The sequence below is a fragment of the Mastigoproctus giganteus genome, chromosome 14 (assembly GCF_048544385.1).
Source record: "Mastigoproctus giganteus isolate SK-2022 chromosome 14, ASM4854438v1, whole genome shotgun sequence".
Taxonomy (NCBI): Eukaryota; Metazoa; Arthropoda; class Arachnida; order Uropygi; family Thelyphonidae; genus Mastigoproctus; species Mastigoproctus giganteus.
This window is the reverse complement of record NC_143588.1, coordinates 52,741,936-52,760,679: the sequence shown is the minus strand read 5'-3', so window position 1 is coordinate 52,760,679 and position 18,744 is coordinate 52,741,936. Positions and strand designations below refer to the sequence as shown.

At 35.6% G+C, this 18,744-nt stretch overlaps 1 protein-coding gene across 1 annotated transcript in view; it reads right to left on the bottom strand.

Moving 5' to 3' along the window:
* Positions 1–18,744, bottom strand: part of LOC150075137 (carnitine O-palmitoyltransferase 1, liver isoform-like) — a 317,335-nt gene that overhangs the window by 160,620 nt on the left and 137,971 nt on the right. The window contains exon 8 of the mRNA XM_090388328.1: positions 8,225–8,279. Coding sequence (XP_090244454.1) covers positions 8,225–8,279 — 55 coding nt within the window. The remainder of the gene's footprint in view (positions 1–8,224; positions 8,280–18,744) is intronic.

The window sequence follows — 18,744 nt, the reverse complement described above, 5'->3', positions numbered from 1 at the left end:
CATCTTTTACCCCGTGCAAACGATTTTAAAAAGATGCAGTTCAAAAAGTTATTGAAGACATAACTAATATTGGTAATGAACTTGGTTTCAAAGGCTTGGATGCGGCTAACGTTCGAGAATCACTGAATTCGCATTTAGAACAGCTAAGTGACAATGATCTCCTTCAAATAGAGCAACAGCGTGCGCACGAAGAAGCTGAAGAAAAAGAGTGTGAGCCAGATGAAAATGTTACCTCAAAGGAGATAACGGTAAAAGAACTAGGCGAAATCTTTCGTATCGCAGAGAACCTTAAACAAAAGGTAATGGATGTTGATCCTAACATCGAAAGAAGCATGTTATTTCGCCAGGGCCTAGAGAAGCTTGTTGTCGGCTATCGAAAATTGTATGATGAAAAAACGAAAGCCAAAACTGTTCAAACGACTGTGTTCAAATATTTCTGTAGCAAATAGTTAGTTTCTCCATTATATATTTTGAACAATAAACATTTAATTCTATAATTTTTATTATCTTTTACATGGCATGCAGTTAAAAAGTTATTTAAAAGGTATTATTTAAAAGTTATTTAAAATTCTTTATGGACATTCCAGAAGGTCAAGTACCAATTATAATTTTTCCTATTGGTTATGATATTCGATTAACGCGTTTCCGTTTTGCGCGATGCGCTCACGGGACGAATTAATCGCGTTAATCGAGGCCCGCCTGTGTGTGTGTGTATATATATATACATACATACATACATATAAAATTATTTTTATTGTTATGTGTAGAATGTAGTAGGAATATATCTATAATTTAACTAGTGCTAATAATGAAAATACCGTGTACCCTGAGAGCGATATATGTTGATTAAAGGGGGGAAGAAAGAAAAAGAAAAGTGTAACGTTATAAATAAACAGGAAGAAACAAAGTGCGAATTTTGAGAGAAAAAAAAAAAAAAAGGTGCAAATTTTGAAAAGAACGACCAAGGTAGAAATAGTATTGCAGTATCTTTCATAATTTTTTGTGTCTTCTTCAGAGGTCATCCACCCAAATTATGAAAAAGAACAGCAATACTCTTACTTCTGTTTCTGACATGTTCTGTATGTCAAAAAGCACGTGTAAGTAGCCACGTGGTAAAAACTAAAAATAATTTAGAATACAAATTTTGAATAAATAAATAAAATAAAATACAAGTTATGCAAAACTATTATGTGCTACTAAAGTATAACATACAGAACATGGATGACCTTACAGAAGTTTGTTGTTTGTTGTTTTGTTTTTAGGAGCATTAGCAACTAAGGCCATATTGCTCCGGGAATATGCGGTGGTCATTCCCAGACCTTTCCGCATCCTCCGTATTTGGTGGTGACGGGCTCGAACCCCGGTCTAATCAAGAAGCGTGTGCTACGCACTGCTGCTCCTTCCCACCTGGCTACGGAGGCGCCTTCCTTACAGAAGTAAGCAGCCCGAAAAAGTGAAGACAAAGGAAGGGAGTGTCCGAATGACAAGAACTTACCGCTACTGGATGGGTTGACAGAAAAGACAGAGCCAGAGGCTAACCCATGTATATATGTGTAGAAACGCTAGCGGCGTCTAGCGTTAGACGAACTTTGGTGTCTGTATATTATGTAATTTATGTATGCGGTGGAGCTACGCTAGGTTAAAGTTAAGTACATGATGCTCAAACACCCGGGATAGCAAAGAAATATAATAGCTTACAAAGTAGCAGTAGAAGGCAGCTAAACTTTGTTAAGACGAAAAATATAGATTGGGTATAGTAAGAAAAATAGTACTCTGATTTTGCGGTCGGTAAACTAATGGCTCACAGAGCATAAAAAGTAGAAATTAGTAAAGCAAAAAAAATGATTAAATTAGGGATATGTAGCTGAGCTAGGGTAGTTCGGGGTTGCAAACCCGTTCCTATAGTTAGGACCCTGAACGAATGTCCGAGAGTTGGTGCATCATGTACTTAAGTCAGTTGTGTTAAAAGTGTAACATGTATATATAAGTTACAATTAACAATTAAATAAATAAATAAATCAAGATAGGTTTAAAATTAATTACAAGGTAATTACAAGGCAAATACACTATGTCAGGCCAATCAGTGGGTACAAATTTTGCAGACCGTAAGACACCAAAGAGGCCTAGTGTATTGTATTTACACTATATACAAACTTGATGCATATGGGAATAATTATAAGTTATAAACTAATAATGCTGTTTATATTGATATCTATTAAGTTCTTGTGCCTTAATATGTTAAGGGCTTTATTGATATGATGACGCAGGTATGTAATAGGAAAAAGATTTTTGGTCAGTTTACTGTATAATATTCTGATATTATCAATAACTGTTGTTTTGTCGCTGCATATTGTTGCTATTCTGATGCATTGTGCTAAGATAACATTAGCATGTACCTGTTTGGAAATATTGGAATTCCATTGTGTAAAGTTTACTATGCTAAAGTTGAATGCTTCACGTTTGTTGTACAAATTGATGGAGGCTATACCATTTTTTATATTAATGTCTAGATCCAAAAAATGGGCTGCTGTATCAGAATTGTTAGTTCTTTCTAGTACAAGTTCGTTAGGGTATAGATGTCCATAATCCTGGATGAAATTCGGGCAGTTAATTACTATGAGGTCATCTATATATCTGAATAGTAATAGGTCCTGTGGAAATGAGGTTTCTGACCAGTATAGATATAGGTTGGCTATTATGCATGAGGCTGGGCTGCCCATAGGTGTTCCATTGGTTTGTTGATATACTGTATTACCATCATATATGAAGTTATTGGAAATACATAAATTCAGTATGTTGTTCCAGTAATAGGTGTTGCAGGAAATAAAATTCTTATGTTTATCATAGATATCTTTGAGTACCAATTTGAGATTGGTTTGATTGATACTGGTAAATAGGCTATGGAAATCAAAGGTTTGAATATTATTGACTGTATTACTTTGCAAAAATTTTAATATGGGTTGGTTGTTGCCTATGATTTTGCTGTTATGTATATTATGCATCAGTGGTTGCAGTAGTAGTTCAAGTGTTTTTCCAGATTTGTGTACATAACTATTTTTGCATGAGGTTATGAATCTGAAGCCTATTGGTTTTTTATGAAATTTAGGAATGAAGTAGATATAAGGTAAGCTGTAATTGCTTAAGTTGAGCATTAGTTTTTTGTTGAAGGCCATTAGTTTTTTTGTAATGATATTACATGTACTGGAAATCGGTTTGTAGGTATTGCTTGAGTTAAGTTCATTAGTTAAAGTATATGTATAAAAATATTTGCAAATGAATGCAAAATTATTGGCTGCTTTATCTACCGGTGTGATTACGAAGTTTTTGTGAAATTCTAGCAGTTTTTGTTTTAATTTAGTCAAGTTGTAGTGTGTGCCCTGATAATATACATTTGAACTGTGTAATGCATATTTATGTTTGAATATGGCAAATGTATGGCTAATCCACATACGGTATGCTTCGATAGGCGTGTTATTTTTGTAGGCTAGTTGGAAGCAGTAGTTTAACAGGTCTTGATATAGCTGCTTATTGAAGTTGGTTACGTTTATTTTGGTAGGTGGCCTGAATTTGAATCCTTGTGATAGTACATGTCTGAGCATTGGGTCCGTAACTATGTTTAGATTTCCTGTAATGATGTGTCCATAGTCTGGATCAATATATTGCTGCATGTTGTTTTGTTGACAAGTGCAGTTATTGGTGTCTGTAATATGTGATGTTAAACTGGTAGCTATAGATTTGTAGTTGCAAGCTAATAATCCAAAGGGTTTATTATACTTATATCTTACTTTAATATAACTAGGACTAGTATTCGGAAGTAGATGATTATGCTGATTTACAAGTTTATTGATATTTATGTTGTCCATGATATGGTTGTTGAAGTTCAAGATAATGATTGATTCTTTTTCATGTGTTGTAGAGCTTTTGTTTTTTAGATTGAATTTACAAATATCATTTATTATATGAAAGAGATGTTTGGACTCGAAATTGAAAGTGCGTATGAATTTGTGTAGTGCTTTCAGTATACTGTGTTTAGTACTGAAAAGTAAATTATGTATATCATTTACATTTATAATGTTTTTATCCCAGTTTTTAAGTGTGACTTCAAAATCACCTAAAATATTACTGTGTTTGTTGCTGGTATTTTTAGATTTACGAGTACGTTTGCGTGGGTACTTATGGAACTTTATTATATTAAATTTGTCATATTTACAACTGTCTGTTAAGTTATTGGTAATAATTTTATGGTTGAATTTATTATTTAGACCATATGGGTATAATGTTTTTAATTTTAACATAAATATTTCTTCTTGTTTAGTTCTAATATTAGCGTTATTAATCTGTGCTAATATGGATATGTATATATTGTTAAAGTTGTGAGATTGAAAATGCATATATTCTATTTCTTGTTCTATATTGTTATTATTTCTATTTAAGTAGTTATTGATGTCAGATCAATGTTGATTAATTCTTAGGTGTAGCTTATTGCTGGTTTGTCCGACGTATTTTATATTAACAATTCTGATACAGCAGCCCATTTTTTGGATCTAGACATTAATATAAAAAATGGTATAGCCTCCATCAATTTGTACAACAAACGTGAAGCATTCAACTTTAGCATAGTAAACTTTACACAATGGAATTCCAATATTTCCAAACAGGTACATGCTAATGTTATCTTAGCACAATGCATCAGAATAGCAACAATATGCAGCGACAAAACAACAGTTATTGATAACATCAGAATATTATACAGTAAACTGACCAAAAATCTTTTTCCTATTACATACCTGCGTCATCATATCAATAAAGCCTTTAACATATTAAGGCACAAGAACTTAATAGATATCAATATAAACAGCATTATTAGTTTATAACTTATAATTATTCCCATACGCATCAAGTTTGTATTTAGTGTAAATACAATACACTAGGCCTCTTTGGTGTCTTACGGTCTGGAAAACTTGTACCCACCGATTGGCCTGACATAGTGTATTTGCCTTGTAATTACCTTGTAATTAATTTTAAACCTATCTTGATTTATTTATTTATTTAATTGTTAATTGTAACTTATATATACATGTTACACTTTTAACACAACTGACTTAAGTACATGATGCACCAACTCTCGGACATTCGTTCAGGGTCCTAACTATAGGAACGGGTTTGCAACCCCAAACTACCCTAGCCCAACTACATATCCCTAATTTAATCATCTTTTTGCTTTACTAATTTCTACTTTTTATGCTCTGTGAGCCATTAGTTTACCGACCGCAAAATCAGAGTACTATTTTTCTTACTATACCCAATCTATATTTTTCGTCTTAACCAAGTTTAGACGCCTTCTACTGCTACTTTGTAAGCTATTATATTTCTTTGCTATCCCGGGTGTTTGAGCATCATGTACTTAACTTTAACCTAGCGTAGCTCCACCGCATACATAAATTACATAATATACAGACACCAAAATTCGTCTAACGCTAGACGCCGCTAGCGTTTCTACACATATATACACGGGTTAGCCTCCGGCTCTGTCTTTTCTGTCAACCCGTCCAGTAGCGGTAAGTTCTTGTCATTCGGACACTCCCTTCCTTAGTCTTCACTTTTTTAGCGGGCTGCTTACTATCTGTAAGGTCATCCATGTTCTGTATGTTATACTTTAGTGGCACATAATAGTTTTGCATAACTTGTATTTTATTTTATTTATTTATTCAAAATTTGTATTCTAAATTATTTTTAGTTTTTACCACGTGACTACTTACACGTGCTTTTTGACATACAGAACATGTCAGAAACAGAAGTAAGAGTATTGCTGTTCTTTTTCATAATTTGGGTGGATGACCTCTGAAGAAGACACAAAAATTATGAAAGATACTGCAATACTATTTCTACCTTGGTCGTTCTTTTCAAAATTTGCATCTTTTTTTTTTTTTTTTTTTTCCTTCAAAATTTGCACTTTGTTTCTTCCTGTTTATAACGTTACACTTTTCTTTTCCTTTCTTCCCCCCTTTAATCAACATATATCGCTCTCAGGGTACATGGTATTTTCATTATTAGCACTAGTTAAATTATAAATATATTCCTACTACATTCTACACATAACAATAAAAATAATTTTATATATACATTATGGTTGTAGGGTACCTTTGCTCTTGCAGTGTCCCTGATCCATAATTCATATTATCGCTATTCAAATTCAAATCCAATTTCTCTACTTAATTTTAATTTTATTATTCGTAATTATATATACATATATATATATACATATATAAAACAATATTATAGTTAATTATAATACCAACTAGATAAATTGGAGAATTTAGCAAAATTATTAGAGGTGAAAACTATACTTATTATTTCAAAGTGCCAAGTTTAGTTAATCTAAGTTGGACTTTTGTTGTACCCTATAAATAAACACACATAACAAAATAAAATAGTAAAATTAAAATGATAATATAGCTAATTATAGATATATGGTTACATTGAATGGAATGTTAACTAGGGCTCCACTCAATATATTCCATCAATAATTAGCTCAGGCTGGCTATTTCTGTTTGCCATTTGCCAGTTTTTCTATGTTCAAATATACTGAGAATTTACTGTGAATATATAATCAAATTGGCTTAATTACTTTAATATACATTAAATTTAGCAGAAAACTGGCAGAATAACCGCTAACCCAACAGATAGCAGTGAAAATTAATAATAATGGAAGTGAATAATGAATAATATATATGAGTACCAACTATTTATTTATGTAGTGAAAAGGAAGGCTTATGCCTAAAATTAAGGCAAATATGAAGAGGATTAAGGATAGTAATAGACCTCAGTCTCCCTCAAATTGCAAAATTTTTCAATTTCTTATACACAACTTCATATATATATATATATATATATATAAAGCATCCATAAAATTACTGAGTTTAGGTTGTAAAGATGTAAAATTATAGTTAAAGTGTAATATATAGAACACCCAATTAATGCCATCAAACGATCGAACATTACATCGGACGTTATGTATATACTAAATAGATACGTTATAGTGTAAAGTTAATATCTTTAAAGTTTGAAAATCCATATAGCCATAGTCCTGCCATATCTCCAGTATACATGAAAACCAAAATATAAATCATATTAAGTAAATTAATAAAATAATAAAATAATAAGCCCAACACAGGAAAATTATTTTGCAAGGAACTTTGTCGAGGGCTAAACCCTTACAAAATAACCAACCCATGCTAGACTGAGCCATCGGTTTCTGTTATCATCTGCCTGTATACTAACGCCAAAATAATATAATAGTGGAAATGTGGAATAATTTAGTATAACATTAACGTAAGATTTGAGACAAATGTAAGTCTAGAATGCCAAAACAACAAGTGTCGTACCGTAATACATAACAACAATTTATAAATGATACAGGCTGGATGATATTCCACATTTCCACTATTATATTATTTTGGCGTTAGTATACAGGCAGATGATAACAGAAACCGATGGCTCAGTCTAGCATGGGTTGGTTATTTTGTAAGGGTTTAGCCCTCGACAAAGTTCCTTGCAAAATAATTTTCCTGTGTTGGGCTTATTATTTTATTATTTTATTAATTTACTTAATATGATTTATATTTTGGTTTTCATGTATACTGGAGATATGGCAGGACTATGGCTATATGGATTTTCAAACTTTAAAGATATTAACTTTACACTATAACGTATCTATTTAGTATATATATATATATATATATATATAATTATATTAGTGATAAAAGAGAAAAGAAAGTTAAAGCAACAGTAAAATACTTAGCATATATTGATCATTACAGATACAGAGAACTTCTTGTCATTTTTTGCCTTCAGTCTGGGTGGTTGGCCCCAGTTGAAGTCATCCAGATTGTCGGTAAAAAGCAATAAATTTTTTTTTTTTTTTTTTTTTTTTTTTGTGTTTTCTTAAGTCCCTGATAGTATTATTATTTGATTGATCCTTAATATTTTATATATATATATATATATATATATATATATATTTTTTTTTTTTTTTTTTTACCAATTCATATATGCACTGTATAATAATGTAGCTAATAAATCTAACGTCCAAATTAGATAATGACTAACAAAAGTCATACTTTTGAAAAAATAAGTTTTATTTCATAAATAATTTTTTTTATCAGTAGGAATGACATTTTTATTCTTTAGTTCAATGAAAGAAGCTAGTTAATTATAAACTTACCTTGGAATCCTCTGATTCAAAGTGAAGAATTTCATCTATATCTACTCCTGGAATTCTATTAAAATATAAATTAAATTGAATTAAGACTGGTTTGATCTAACTTAATTTACCAGTTTCAGTTCATTACAACCACTACCATGTTACTGTACTATTTATTCTTATAATTCACTTTAAGAAAAATTTAAGTTATAAAACCCATGGAAACTGTGCAATTCCTTCTGAGGAAACAAAATTAGGCCTGAAACTTAGAGAAATGCATTACAACAGTATATAGTTTTTAAGAAAAAATACTGTGTGTGTGTGGGGGGGGGGGAGGTATGGCTGTTTATTGGCATATTAGCTGCTATGGCTATAGTACGACTATTTGTAGGATTAATAGAAAATAATTAAGAATGAAGCCAGTTCAATTTCATTTCAGTTCTGAAACCTACTCATAAAAGATTATACACTCCAATTTGTTTCAAAAAATAGAAAAGTTCATTAATATTTGCCTCCTCTCCAATGATATGATGTAATGTCAACGGTTCTCAAAGATTACCCAGATTTTGAAGTACTGAAGTTCAATATTGTTGATAGTGTGGACAGTCAATCAAAATGTGTTTAAACGTTAGATGGTCTAAGCAGTGTGGACACTGAGGAGGATCACTGCCCATTAGTAGGTGGAGGTGAGTCAGATGGGTATTTCTATTCTCATCCGTGCGAGTACCACTTCTTCCCGCCCCACAGTCTGACTGCTCGAGTGCGAGAACTTTGAGTCTTGTTCAAACTGGAAAAGTTTGTTATTCGTTTGGTTATGCCACAGCTCTGTCCACTGTGCATGGCATGCTGCTTGAATTAAGATATTGTAATCAGGTGCTGGAATAGGGACAGAGGTTAGGTCTAAAGTTGATGAATTTTTGGCAGATATATGAGCCAGTTCATTCCCTTTTTTGCCTGAATGTCTGGAATCCAACAAAACTTCACTAGTTGTTGACAATGATCAATTTACAATAGCAAACTCCTGATTTTCATTAAAATATGGTGATCCTTTTAAGAAGGATTCTGCATTGCTCTAATTGAGCTGAGAGAGTCAGTGTAAACTAAATTTTGCAGATGGGTGCAAAGTCAAATTTTCTAGAGCTAATTGTATTGCATACAGTTCTGCTGAAGAGTTGCTATACTCAGGTGGAAGAGAAGCTGATATGATAGCAGAGAAACACTGTTGCTGTTCCAACAGCTGAATGAGATTTGGAACCATCCGTAAATATCGGCCTAGCACGGAGTTGTCACACATTCAGTGCTGGCAGATGATTCTTCCCATTGAAGAAAATAAGTATCGCAGGTTAGTTGAGGAAAGGGGGTCCATGGTGGATGAGAGTAATTTTTTTTTATCTGTTGCCTATTGTGGAGAGGAACATTCCAATTCTGTGATATTTCAAGGAGCTATAGGCCAGCTGGTCATATTTTACTTGGTTTATTCCTGTAAAGATTGGGTAGTGGTTGATTAAAAAGGTAGGGCTGAACAGGATGCGAAGAGCAAGTCTGTATTTTGGCTGCATATTTAAGTAACAGCATTTTTCTGCCGAGATACAGAGGGGGCTCATGAGCTTCAATGTATAGACTATGAGTTTGAGATATCCTATATGCACCAATTGCAATCCGGAATACATTATGTTGAATAGGATCCAGCCAGTGTATTACACTCATTCAGGCAGAATCGTAAACTGGAGCACCATAATCTAAACTGGATTTAATCAGTGCTCTGTATAAGAGCAACAAAGTTGTACAATCTGCTCCCAAGACAGGGCAAATAAAACTCTTAGCATGTTGATCTTTTTAAGACAGGTAGTATATATTAATTTAACATGCTCAAAGAAGTTTAGCTTACTGTCCAGGATTAGTCCCAAGAATCTGATATTGTTGGCAATCGGAATGATGGAATTTGATATCCGAAGATCAGGGTCTATATGCAATTTACGTTGATTGCAAAAATAGATTGCAACGGTTTTCTGATGGGAAAGACAATGTCCATTGAGCTCAGCACACTTTTATACTTTATTGAGAGACATCTGTAGTTGCCGCTTGATAGATCTCATGTTCTGAGAATGAGAAGAAATAGAGAGATCATCAGCATAAAGATATGCCTCCACAGTATTTTGGAGTTCTTTTGTAATGGAATTAATTCTAAGGACAAATAGGGTTGCACTCAATACCAACCCCTGTGGTACTCCTTGTGAGAATGAAGTAAAGGAGTCTTGATATCAAACCTGAAAAGAGCGGCTCTGGAGGAAGTTCCTAATAAATATGGGCAGGTTGCCTCGTAGACCAAGAGTATGAAGGTCACTGAGAATGCCATACCGCCAAGTATACCAAATGCCCTTTCTATATCTATGGAGATCATAACAAGGTGTTCCTTTTTCACAAAGGCATTGCAATTTTCAAATTCAGCCTTGATCATCAGATCTAAGGAGGACTTGTTTTGATGAAAGCCATGTTGATAATTACTCAGTAGATGTTGAGTTTCAATGATCCAAATGAGTCGACTGTGGATTATTTTCTCAAGAATTTTACAAACAACTTGACAGAGAGATTGGCCTGTAACTAATAGGCCTGCAGGGATCTTTCTTAGGTTTCAAAAAGTCCAAAAACTGTGACATGGTGCCAAGAGGTTCGATAAATATTTTCCAGGAAGATCCGGTTGACATAATATATGCCATCTGGCTCAGCGGCACTGTTTCGTGTTGTTCTGATTGCCTGTAAAAGATCACAATATTGAAGAGGCTGATTATATTGAAGTGATAGTGAGATTCGAAAATTGATGGGTCTCTGTTCAGTGGCAGTCTTAATTTTCTGGAATTTCAGAGTGTAGTTTGATGCAGCAGAGACTTGGGCAAAGGTTTTGCCCAAGGCAAAACATGGGTTGTGTTAGGGTAGCCAAGAATAGAAACAGGTGCATGTATACCTGCGTGTACACCAATGCTAGGAGTTTGGTAAATAAATTTGATAAATTTGAGGTATTGCTCAAAACATCAAAGGCAGATATTGTTGGGATATCAGAGACGGGGTGTCACACAGATATAAGGAATGCGGAACTGAAATTTGGGGAATACAATGTGTATAGAAAGGATAGACAGGACAGGAGGGGAGGAGGGGTTATGCTATTAGTTAAGAAACACAGAGTCCAAGGAAGTGAAGCCAGTCGACATCGATGGACATGGCAGTGTCGAGTCAGTTTGGTGTGACATAAGCATAGGGAAATCAAAATTGAGAGTAGGAGTGTGCTATAGGCCTAACGACTCTGATGAGTATAATAAGACATTGTACAGGGAAACAGAGTGGGCCAGTAAATCAGAGAGTCTTATAATGGGGGATTTTAATTTCCCAGATATTGACTGGAATTTGTGGATTGGTCACTCGCACACTAGCAAGGCTTTTGTGGATTTATTGGATGATTGTTTTCTACATCAGCATGTTCGTGAGGCAACAAGAGGGAGCAATACTCTTGATCTGATTATCAGTAGTGATTCTTCATGCATTAAGAATTTGCAGATAAATGAACCACTAGGTGGCCGTGATCACAGTGTGTTGAAGTGGGATTTACTCAAGGAGGTAACTACCATCAAAGGTAAAGGGAAGGAAGGGTTTTTGTTTTCGTAAAGGCGACTATGATGGTCTGAGACAGTATTTAAATTCTATACAGTGGGACCAACTGATGATGTTACCAACAGCAAACTCAAAATGGGAAGCATTCAAGGAACTAATCTTGGAGGCTACCAGGCTTTACATACCACCTAAGAAATATTGTTCAAGGTTTAGGCCTAAATGATGTCAAATGAACTAATGAGACATGTGGCAGAGAAGAAAAATGCATGGGATACATACAAATTAATGGGTGACATGGAAGCCTATGATAGATATAAGTTTGTCTGTAACCAAATCACAAAGGAGATTAGGCAGGCAAAGGCAGACTACGAAAAATCCTTGGCAAAGGATGCAAAGAAAAACAGAAAAGAGTTATTTACCTATTTAAACTCGAGAAGGAAAGGGATGAATCAGATTGGTCCACTGGATATTGATGGTTCAACAGTTGAGGATCCTGCTCAGGTGGCTAACAATCTAAACGAGTATTTTGCATCTACATTCACGCATGAGGAGTTATTCAGGAAGGAGAATGATGTAGGTAAAGTAAACATTGGCAGTGAGCTGGATGATTTTGTAATAACTGAGAGGAAAGTGGAGGAGAGATTGTTGAGGATAAATATAAAAAAGGCACCTGGGGTGGATGGGATCTATCCAGTTATATTAAAGGAGGCAGCAAAGGAAGTAAGCAAACCCCTAGCCATAATTATGAGAGCTTCTTTGGACTCAGGGGAGGTACCCATAGACTGGAGATGTGCAAATGTAACCCCAATTCACAAAGGAGCATCAAAGGCTGACACAAGTAATTATAGACCTGTTAGTTTAACTTCTATTCCAGGTAAATTAATGGAGGCACTGGTTAATGAGGCACTGCAGGATCATCTAGACAAGAATTCAGTTATAGCTCAGACACAGCATGGTTTTGTTAAGGGCAGGTCTTGCCTGACCAATTTTATTGGATGCTATGATGAAGTCACAAAAGAACTGGATGCAGGGAATAACTTTGATATTATATATTTGGATCTTAAAAAGGCTTTTGATACTGTTGTACATGGAAGACTGCTGCACAAATTGGAGCAGTGTGGCACTGGAGGCAAATTGCTGCTATGGATAAGGGGATGGTTGAGTGGCAGAAGACAGAGAGTGGAATCAATGGACACTGCTCAACGTGGACTAATGTTATTAGTGGAGTTCCTCAGGGTTCAGTGTTGGGTCCGTTGTTGTTTTCGGTGTTTATGAATGGTATTGATGATGGGATATCAAGTTTAATGTCCAAGTTTGCAGATTATACAAAGGTTGACAGGGTTGTTAAGGACACCACTGACGCTATACTGCTGCAACAGGATCTGGAAAGGTTGAACAGATGGGCTGAGAGGTGGCAAATGAAGTTTAACATTGACAAATGTAAAGTACTACATGTGGGAAACAGTAACCCCAGAGCAACGTATCAACTCTGCGGTACTACACTGATAGTGGTGGAGAATGAAAAGGACCTGGGGGTAATTGTGCAGGCAGATATGAAGTTCTCTGAGCAGTGCAGACGAGCTGCAAGAGCAGCTCATGGTGTCTTGTCAATGATATACAGGAATTTTTCTAGCAGGGATAAGGAGGTGATTATTCCCTTGTATAAGACAATGGTTAGGCCACATCTTGAGTACTGTATACAGGTCTGGAGGCCTCATTTCAAGAAGGATGTAGAGCTGCTGGAACGGGTACAGAGAAGGGCAACAAGATTAGTGAATGGAACAAAGGGTTGCTCTTACGAAGAAAGGCCTAAGTTTTGCAAATTACAGAGTCTGGAGACTAGGCACCGGCGAGGTGATCTGATAGAGGTGTATAAGGCTTTGAATGGTTTGAGCATGCTCAATGCCAATGGGATTCTTTATCTTGCTCAGAATAATCAGCTCAGAGGGCATAAATTCAAATTGAGGAAGGACGGATGTTGGATAGATGTGCGGAAATTTGCCTTTGGCCAGCAGGTGGTTGGTTGGTGGAACCGACTTCCATCACTTGTTGTTGAAGTTGATAGCCTAAACAAATTTAAGGCTCAACTGGACAGGTATTTCGAGCGAACGGAGGGGTGAAATGGGAGTGGTGTGTTTTTTTTTTTTTTTTTGGCTGATGCTGAATAAGCTTGCTTTCTTGCATCATATGCCCCTACTAATGCTAATGCATTGGCTATACCTAGAGGAGCAGAGAGTTCTTGCAGGAAAGAATTGGGGAAGGGATGGTTGGAAGCTTCCCAGAAATTTACCTAATTTTCTTCCATATTAGTCTGGAGTCAGTGTTTCTATTGAGAGTAGATGTGAAGCGAGTCCAAGAATCTTTTTGGTTTGCCTTTGAATGTAACACGCTTTTGCCCTTAGCTTCTTGTAGCTAATTAGATTAGCTGTGATTGGAGATCGATGGAATAAATTAAATGCTTTATTTTTTTTCCTTCTTCACTCTTGTGCACTCTTCGTTCCACCAGTAGTTAAAATGGCATCGGGTCAGAGGATTTGATAATGGAATTGAGTACTTAGCTGCAATTAAAAGATGGGAGGTGATATTATCAGTGACTTCATCAATGTAGTTGAATAGTGTTTTTGTCAAGAGTGATTGCTGACTGAAATTTGGCCCAATTTGCTTTAGAGAATTTCCATTTCCTGTAAGGTTGTTCTAATGGTGATTATGTAGCGAGTAGGTTACAAACAATTGGAAAATGGTCACTGCCTGTGAGATCATCCATAGGCGGACCATTGAATGAATGGAAATAGTATCGTGGAGCAAATCGAGAGGTCAATTGCAGAAGGATGTCCAGTAGGTAACTGTATAAGGGTGTGTGCACCACTATTAAGAATGGTGAGGTTTTGTTTCTCTAGTAGTTTCAACCAGTCGGCCATGTCTATCTAATTTACAGGATCCCATAAAGGGTGGTGGCCATTGAAATCCTCTAGCAAGCAGACAGGAAAGGGTAGCTGTCTTAAAAGTTCTTCAAGATCATGAAAAGAATACATATGATTTCGTCCAAACCTACCCTCATCAGTAACACTTGAGACTAGTGTTAATGCAATCTGTGTAATCAGTTGTTGTTATTTGGTTTTTAGGAACATTAGCAACTAAGGCCATATTGCGCCAGTATATGCGGTGGTCATTCCCTGACCTTTCCACATCCTCCATATTTGGTGGTGATGGGCTTGAAACCCGGTCTAATCAAGAAGCTTGTGCTATGCACTGCTGCTGCTCCTTCCCACCTGGCTACGGAGGCACCTCATCCCCCTTGGCAGATGAACTCTTCTGCCAAGGTTACCGGCCCCACCACGGGGAGGCAAGAGCAATGCATGGTGTGACCAAGCGAAATTAGGAGTTAGTCTATTAAATATGAAAAATAAAAGGTTACTTTCCTTCCTTGCTCTACCAGTACTTTTAATATAAGAGCTACTATTAAATAAAAGGATTTCTTAAAGAGAGAAACGTAAAAAAGAACTAGAATTCATCTTTCAGAAAAATCGCAGTGAAAGCACAAAGAGAAATCGCTCAGCCACGATCGCTTGGCACCTGGGGCCACAAAAAATACAGTTATCAGGAAAATAAGTGAACTTGTATAATTTTTAGGTGCTTATTCCAAATATGTGAAATTGATTTTGCTCCATCGCGTTTTTTTTTTTTTTTTTTTTTTTTTTTATAGCAAGCTGTATACGCCAAACATTCAGCACACAGATTTCTATGCAGTGTATTGTTAACAAATGATAATGTACACAGATGCTCAATCATCTCAATAACATCCAGTGTTCTCCCCAGGACCTATTGAATAGTCACACCACTGGTGAACTTAACTGACCGCCAGGCTAAAATTTAAGTGATTATCGCGGTACCGTATGGTACTGCTCACTGATCTTGATCAATATTAATTCAAACATACTATGCAAAGCATTACACTTCCCCCACCTGGCTACTTCATAATGCCACACAGCTCGAAAAATTTTCTGGGGAGAACAGTCATCACTACCTTTCTACTACCATTACTTCATTTACATGGATCTCTTTCCACAGCCTTTGTGAAATATTTCACCCTACTCTTCACTCACTACACAAGGGTTCAGTGGAGAGTATTTAAGGTGGCAGTACAAGAAATAAAACTTTACACAGCCTTTAATTTATAAATGTTTACAAAGTGTTTCACACAACAAGCATCCTAAGTCTCCATTTCTGGAGACAAAAAAGTTGTCAAATTATCATATTGTAGCAGCTCTATGGTTTTTGATCCATTGAAATACCAATTAACCTTATAACCTAAAAGTCACGTTATCTACTGCATGTAAGTCAAGTCCTCCGTGATACCATGGAAATATAGGGAATAAACGATTTAAAATTGTACATTTCTTAATGTATTCATTATCGTGACAGTATAATGGATAAAATAAATAACATGAAATTTATATGTTAATTAATTATTTTTTTATAAATTAACATTAAACCAGGATTGATCACAACAGCTAGTAGATATTTTCATAATAATCAGAGATATCCTGTGGAATATCTTTTAAGCATATACGGCAAAAATTATATTTTAAAAATATAATTTTAAAATAAAAATTTAAGAATAAACTTTAAGAATAAAAACTTTAAAATAAGTCTTACAAGTTTTTCAATACATGCTTTGTTTTAAAAATTTAAAGAATTTCATTAAAAATAAAGAATTTGAGAGCCAGATGATTTTGTTTCTGCCAATGTCATGCTCGTGAGTAGGCAGGATGCTCTCCTTGGCAGTTAATGCAGGTGGATTGTTTGGCTGAACATGATGTAATTTCATTGTCCTTTGGATCACATAAGGGCTCCACAATAGGCCATTGACGAGTGTAAATATTTCTGGCAATTAAAGCACCTTAGAGGATTTGGGACACAGACGCATTGCACAATTACTATAGCCAGCTTTGAACTCATTAGGAGAGGTTGGTGAAGTAAATGTCAGACTAATGTTTCTAGGGAGAATGTTTCCCATCCCTATGTACAAAAATTCTTTTAACAGCAATCACCACTTGTGGCTCTAGTTCAGAGCAGACTTCCTCTTCGGTAACCTCAAGGAGGTACCACGCTGAGATGACACCTATCAATGAATTTGATGTTCTGTTGAGTGCCACAGAAATTGGTAGTCCTCCGATGGATTATGCTCAGAGTGCCTGTCATTTTTTGTTTTCATGAAGAGATATCCAGAAGGAAGCCTCTTAACCAATTTTGGGGAACTTGCAAACCTCTCTAAACCTTTCTGAATAAAAAAAAAAAAAAAAAACACATTTACCCAATAGGTTTCTCGGTGTTAGAGTGAATGATTAAAAATCTTGGTATGGGACCCGAGGATACTTCAGTTTGGGGTTTCTTTGTTGCACTGACATTGTCCGGATATTTGTTTTTATTTTCAGATTGGGACCATGTTGGGAGCCCCTGAAGAAATAACTTTATTCATAGTTGTTTTAAACTTTTCACTTAATGGGCATCCCAAATGGGATGCCCATTACCTGACAAGCAATAATAGGAGCAGGATACTAGGGCTACCCAGACACCATACCCACACCACTTACAAGCCTGTCCCTTGGACTAGGAGGGTAGAGGCATGGCATAGGCATGGTTAACCCCTGCCAGGTGAACTCACTACCCAAGTGATCTTGGCCAAGCCCATCAGGACCACCCATCTTGTCAAAGCAAGGTCCAAAGCAGCAAGTTGAATGTGGAGCCTCCAACCACCAGAATTCCCCTCTCCTAGTTTTCATGGATCGCACACAGCAAACACATCGGATTCCTGTGATGCTAACCTGGAACCTAGGCTATAGGCATTGAATTCTAGTATGCTAACTGGAGGACCAGCAACATCACTGGGAGGTCCCCTTCATTACACATGGACACCCACATAGAGGGGTTTGTACAAGCAGTCTTTTATGTGTAACAGTATCAAAAGCTTGCCAGATATCTAAATATATGAAATAAAAATTACTTTTTGCATCCATTCCTTTCTTAGCAGATCACAATATCCAATCGTATTGGTCGGACAAGACTGTCCCTTAACAAATCAATGTTGGGGATGCATTACTGTCTAGATGGTCCTGCATTACTTCTTTAACCAGTGACTCCATTTTTTTTCTTGGAACAGAAGTTAGTAGGTCTGTAATTACTCATGTCACTTTTTATATCCCCCTTTATGAACTGGAGATACATTTGCACGTTTCCAGTCCATCCTAAGGGATTCAGGGACCTCCCCTGAATCCTTTTAGATGCACTATAATTATGGATAAGGGTTTGTTTATCTACTTTGCTGCTTCCCATAATATATCTGGATAGATATATTATGGGAAGGTGCCCTTTTTAAGGCATCCATCTTTTTCTTCATGGGGAGAGAAAAAGAGAGGGGGGAAAAAAAAAAAGGCACTCAGGTGCTTTTTTTTTTTTTTTAGTTTAGATTCAGCAATTTCTCTTCGGCTTTCCATCTCAGTTATCACAAAATCATTTAGCTCCCTGTTAATGTTTAATAAACTCCGATCATCCATGTCCCCATAGAATTCTTCATGTGTGAATATAGATGCAAAATATCTATTCAATTTATCAGCATGCTGAGTAGGATCATCGAAAGCTGAACTACTGATATCAAATGCATCAATCTCTTCCTTCTACAGTTATTATTATATCAACCTGTGCATAAGCTTAGACCGAAAGCCTAAAACTCAGATCTGATTCACCCCTCCAAATGCATTTCTCAAATTTCAAACAAAATCAGGGATGTAGATGAAAGTAAAAAGAAAAAAAAAAAAAAGATAGAAAAGAAAAAGAAAAAAAACTATACTAAAGGAATATCAAAATTCACATTTGCATCACTTTCATGGAAATTTAAATTTTCCTTTTTTTTTTTTTTTTTTTTTTTTTTCCCCGGCATT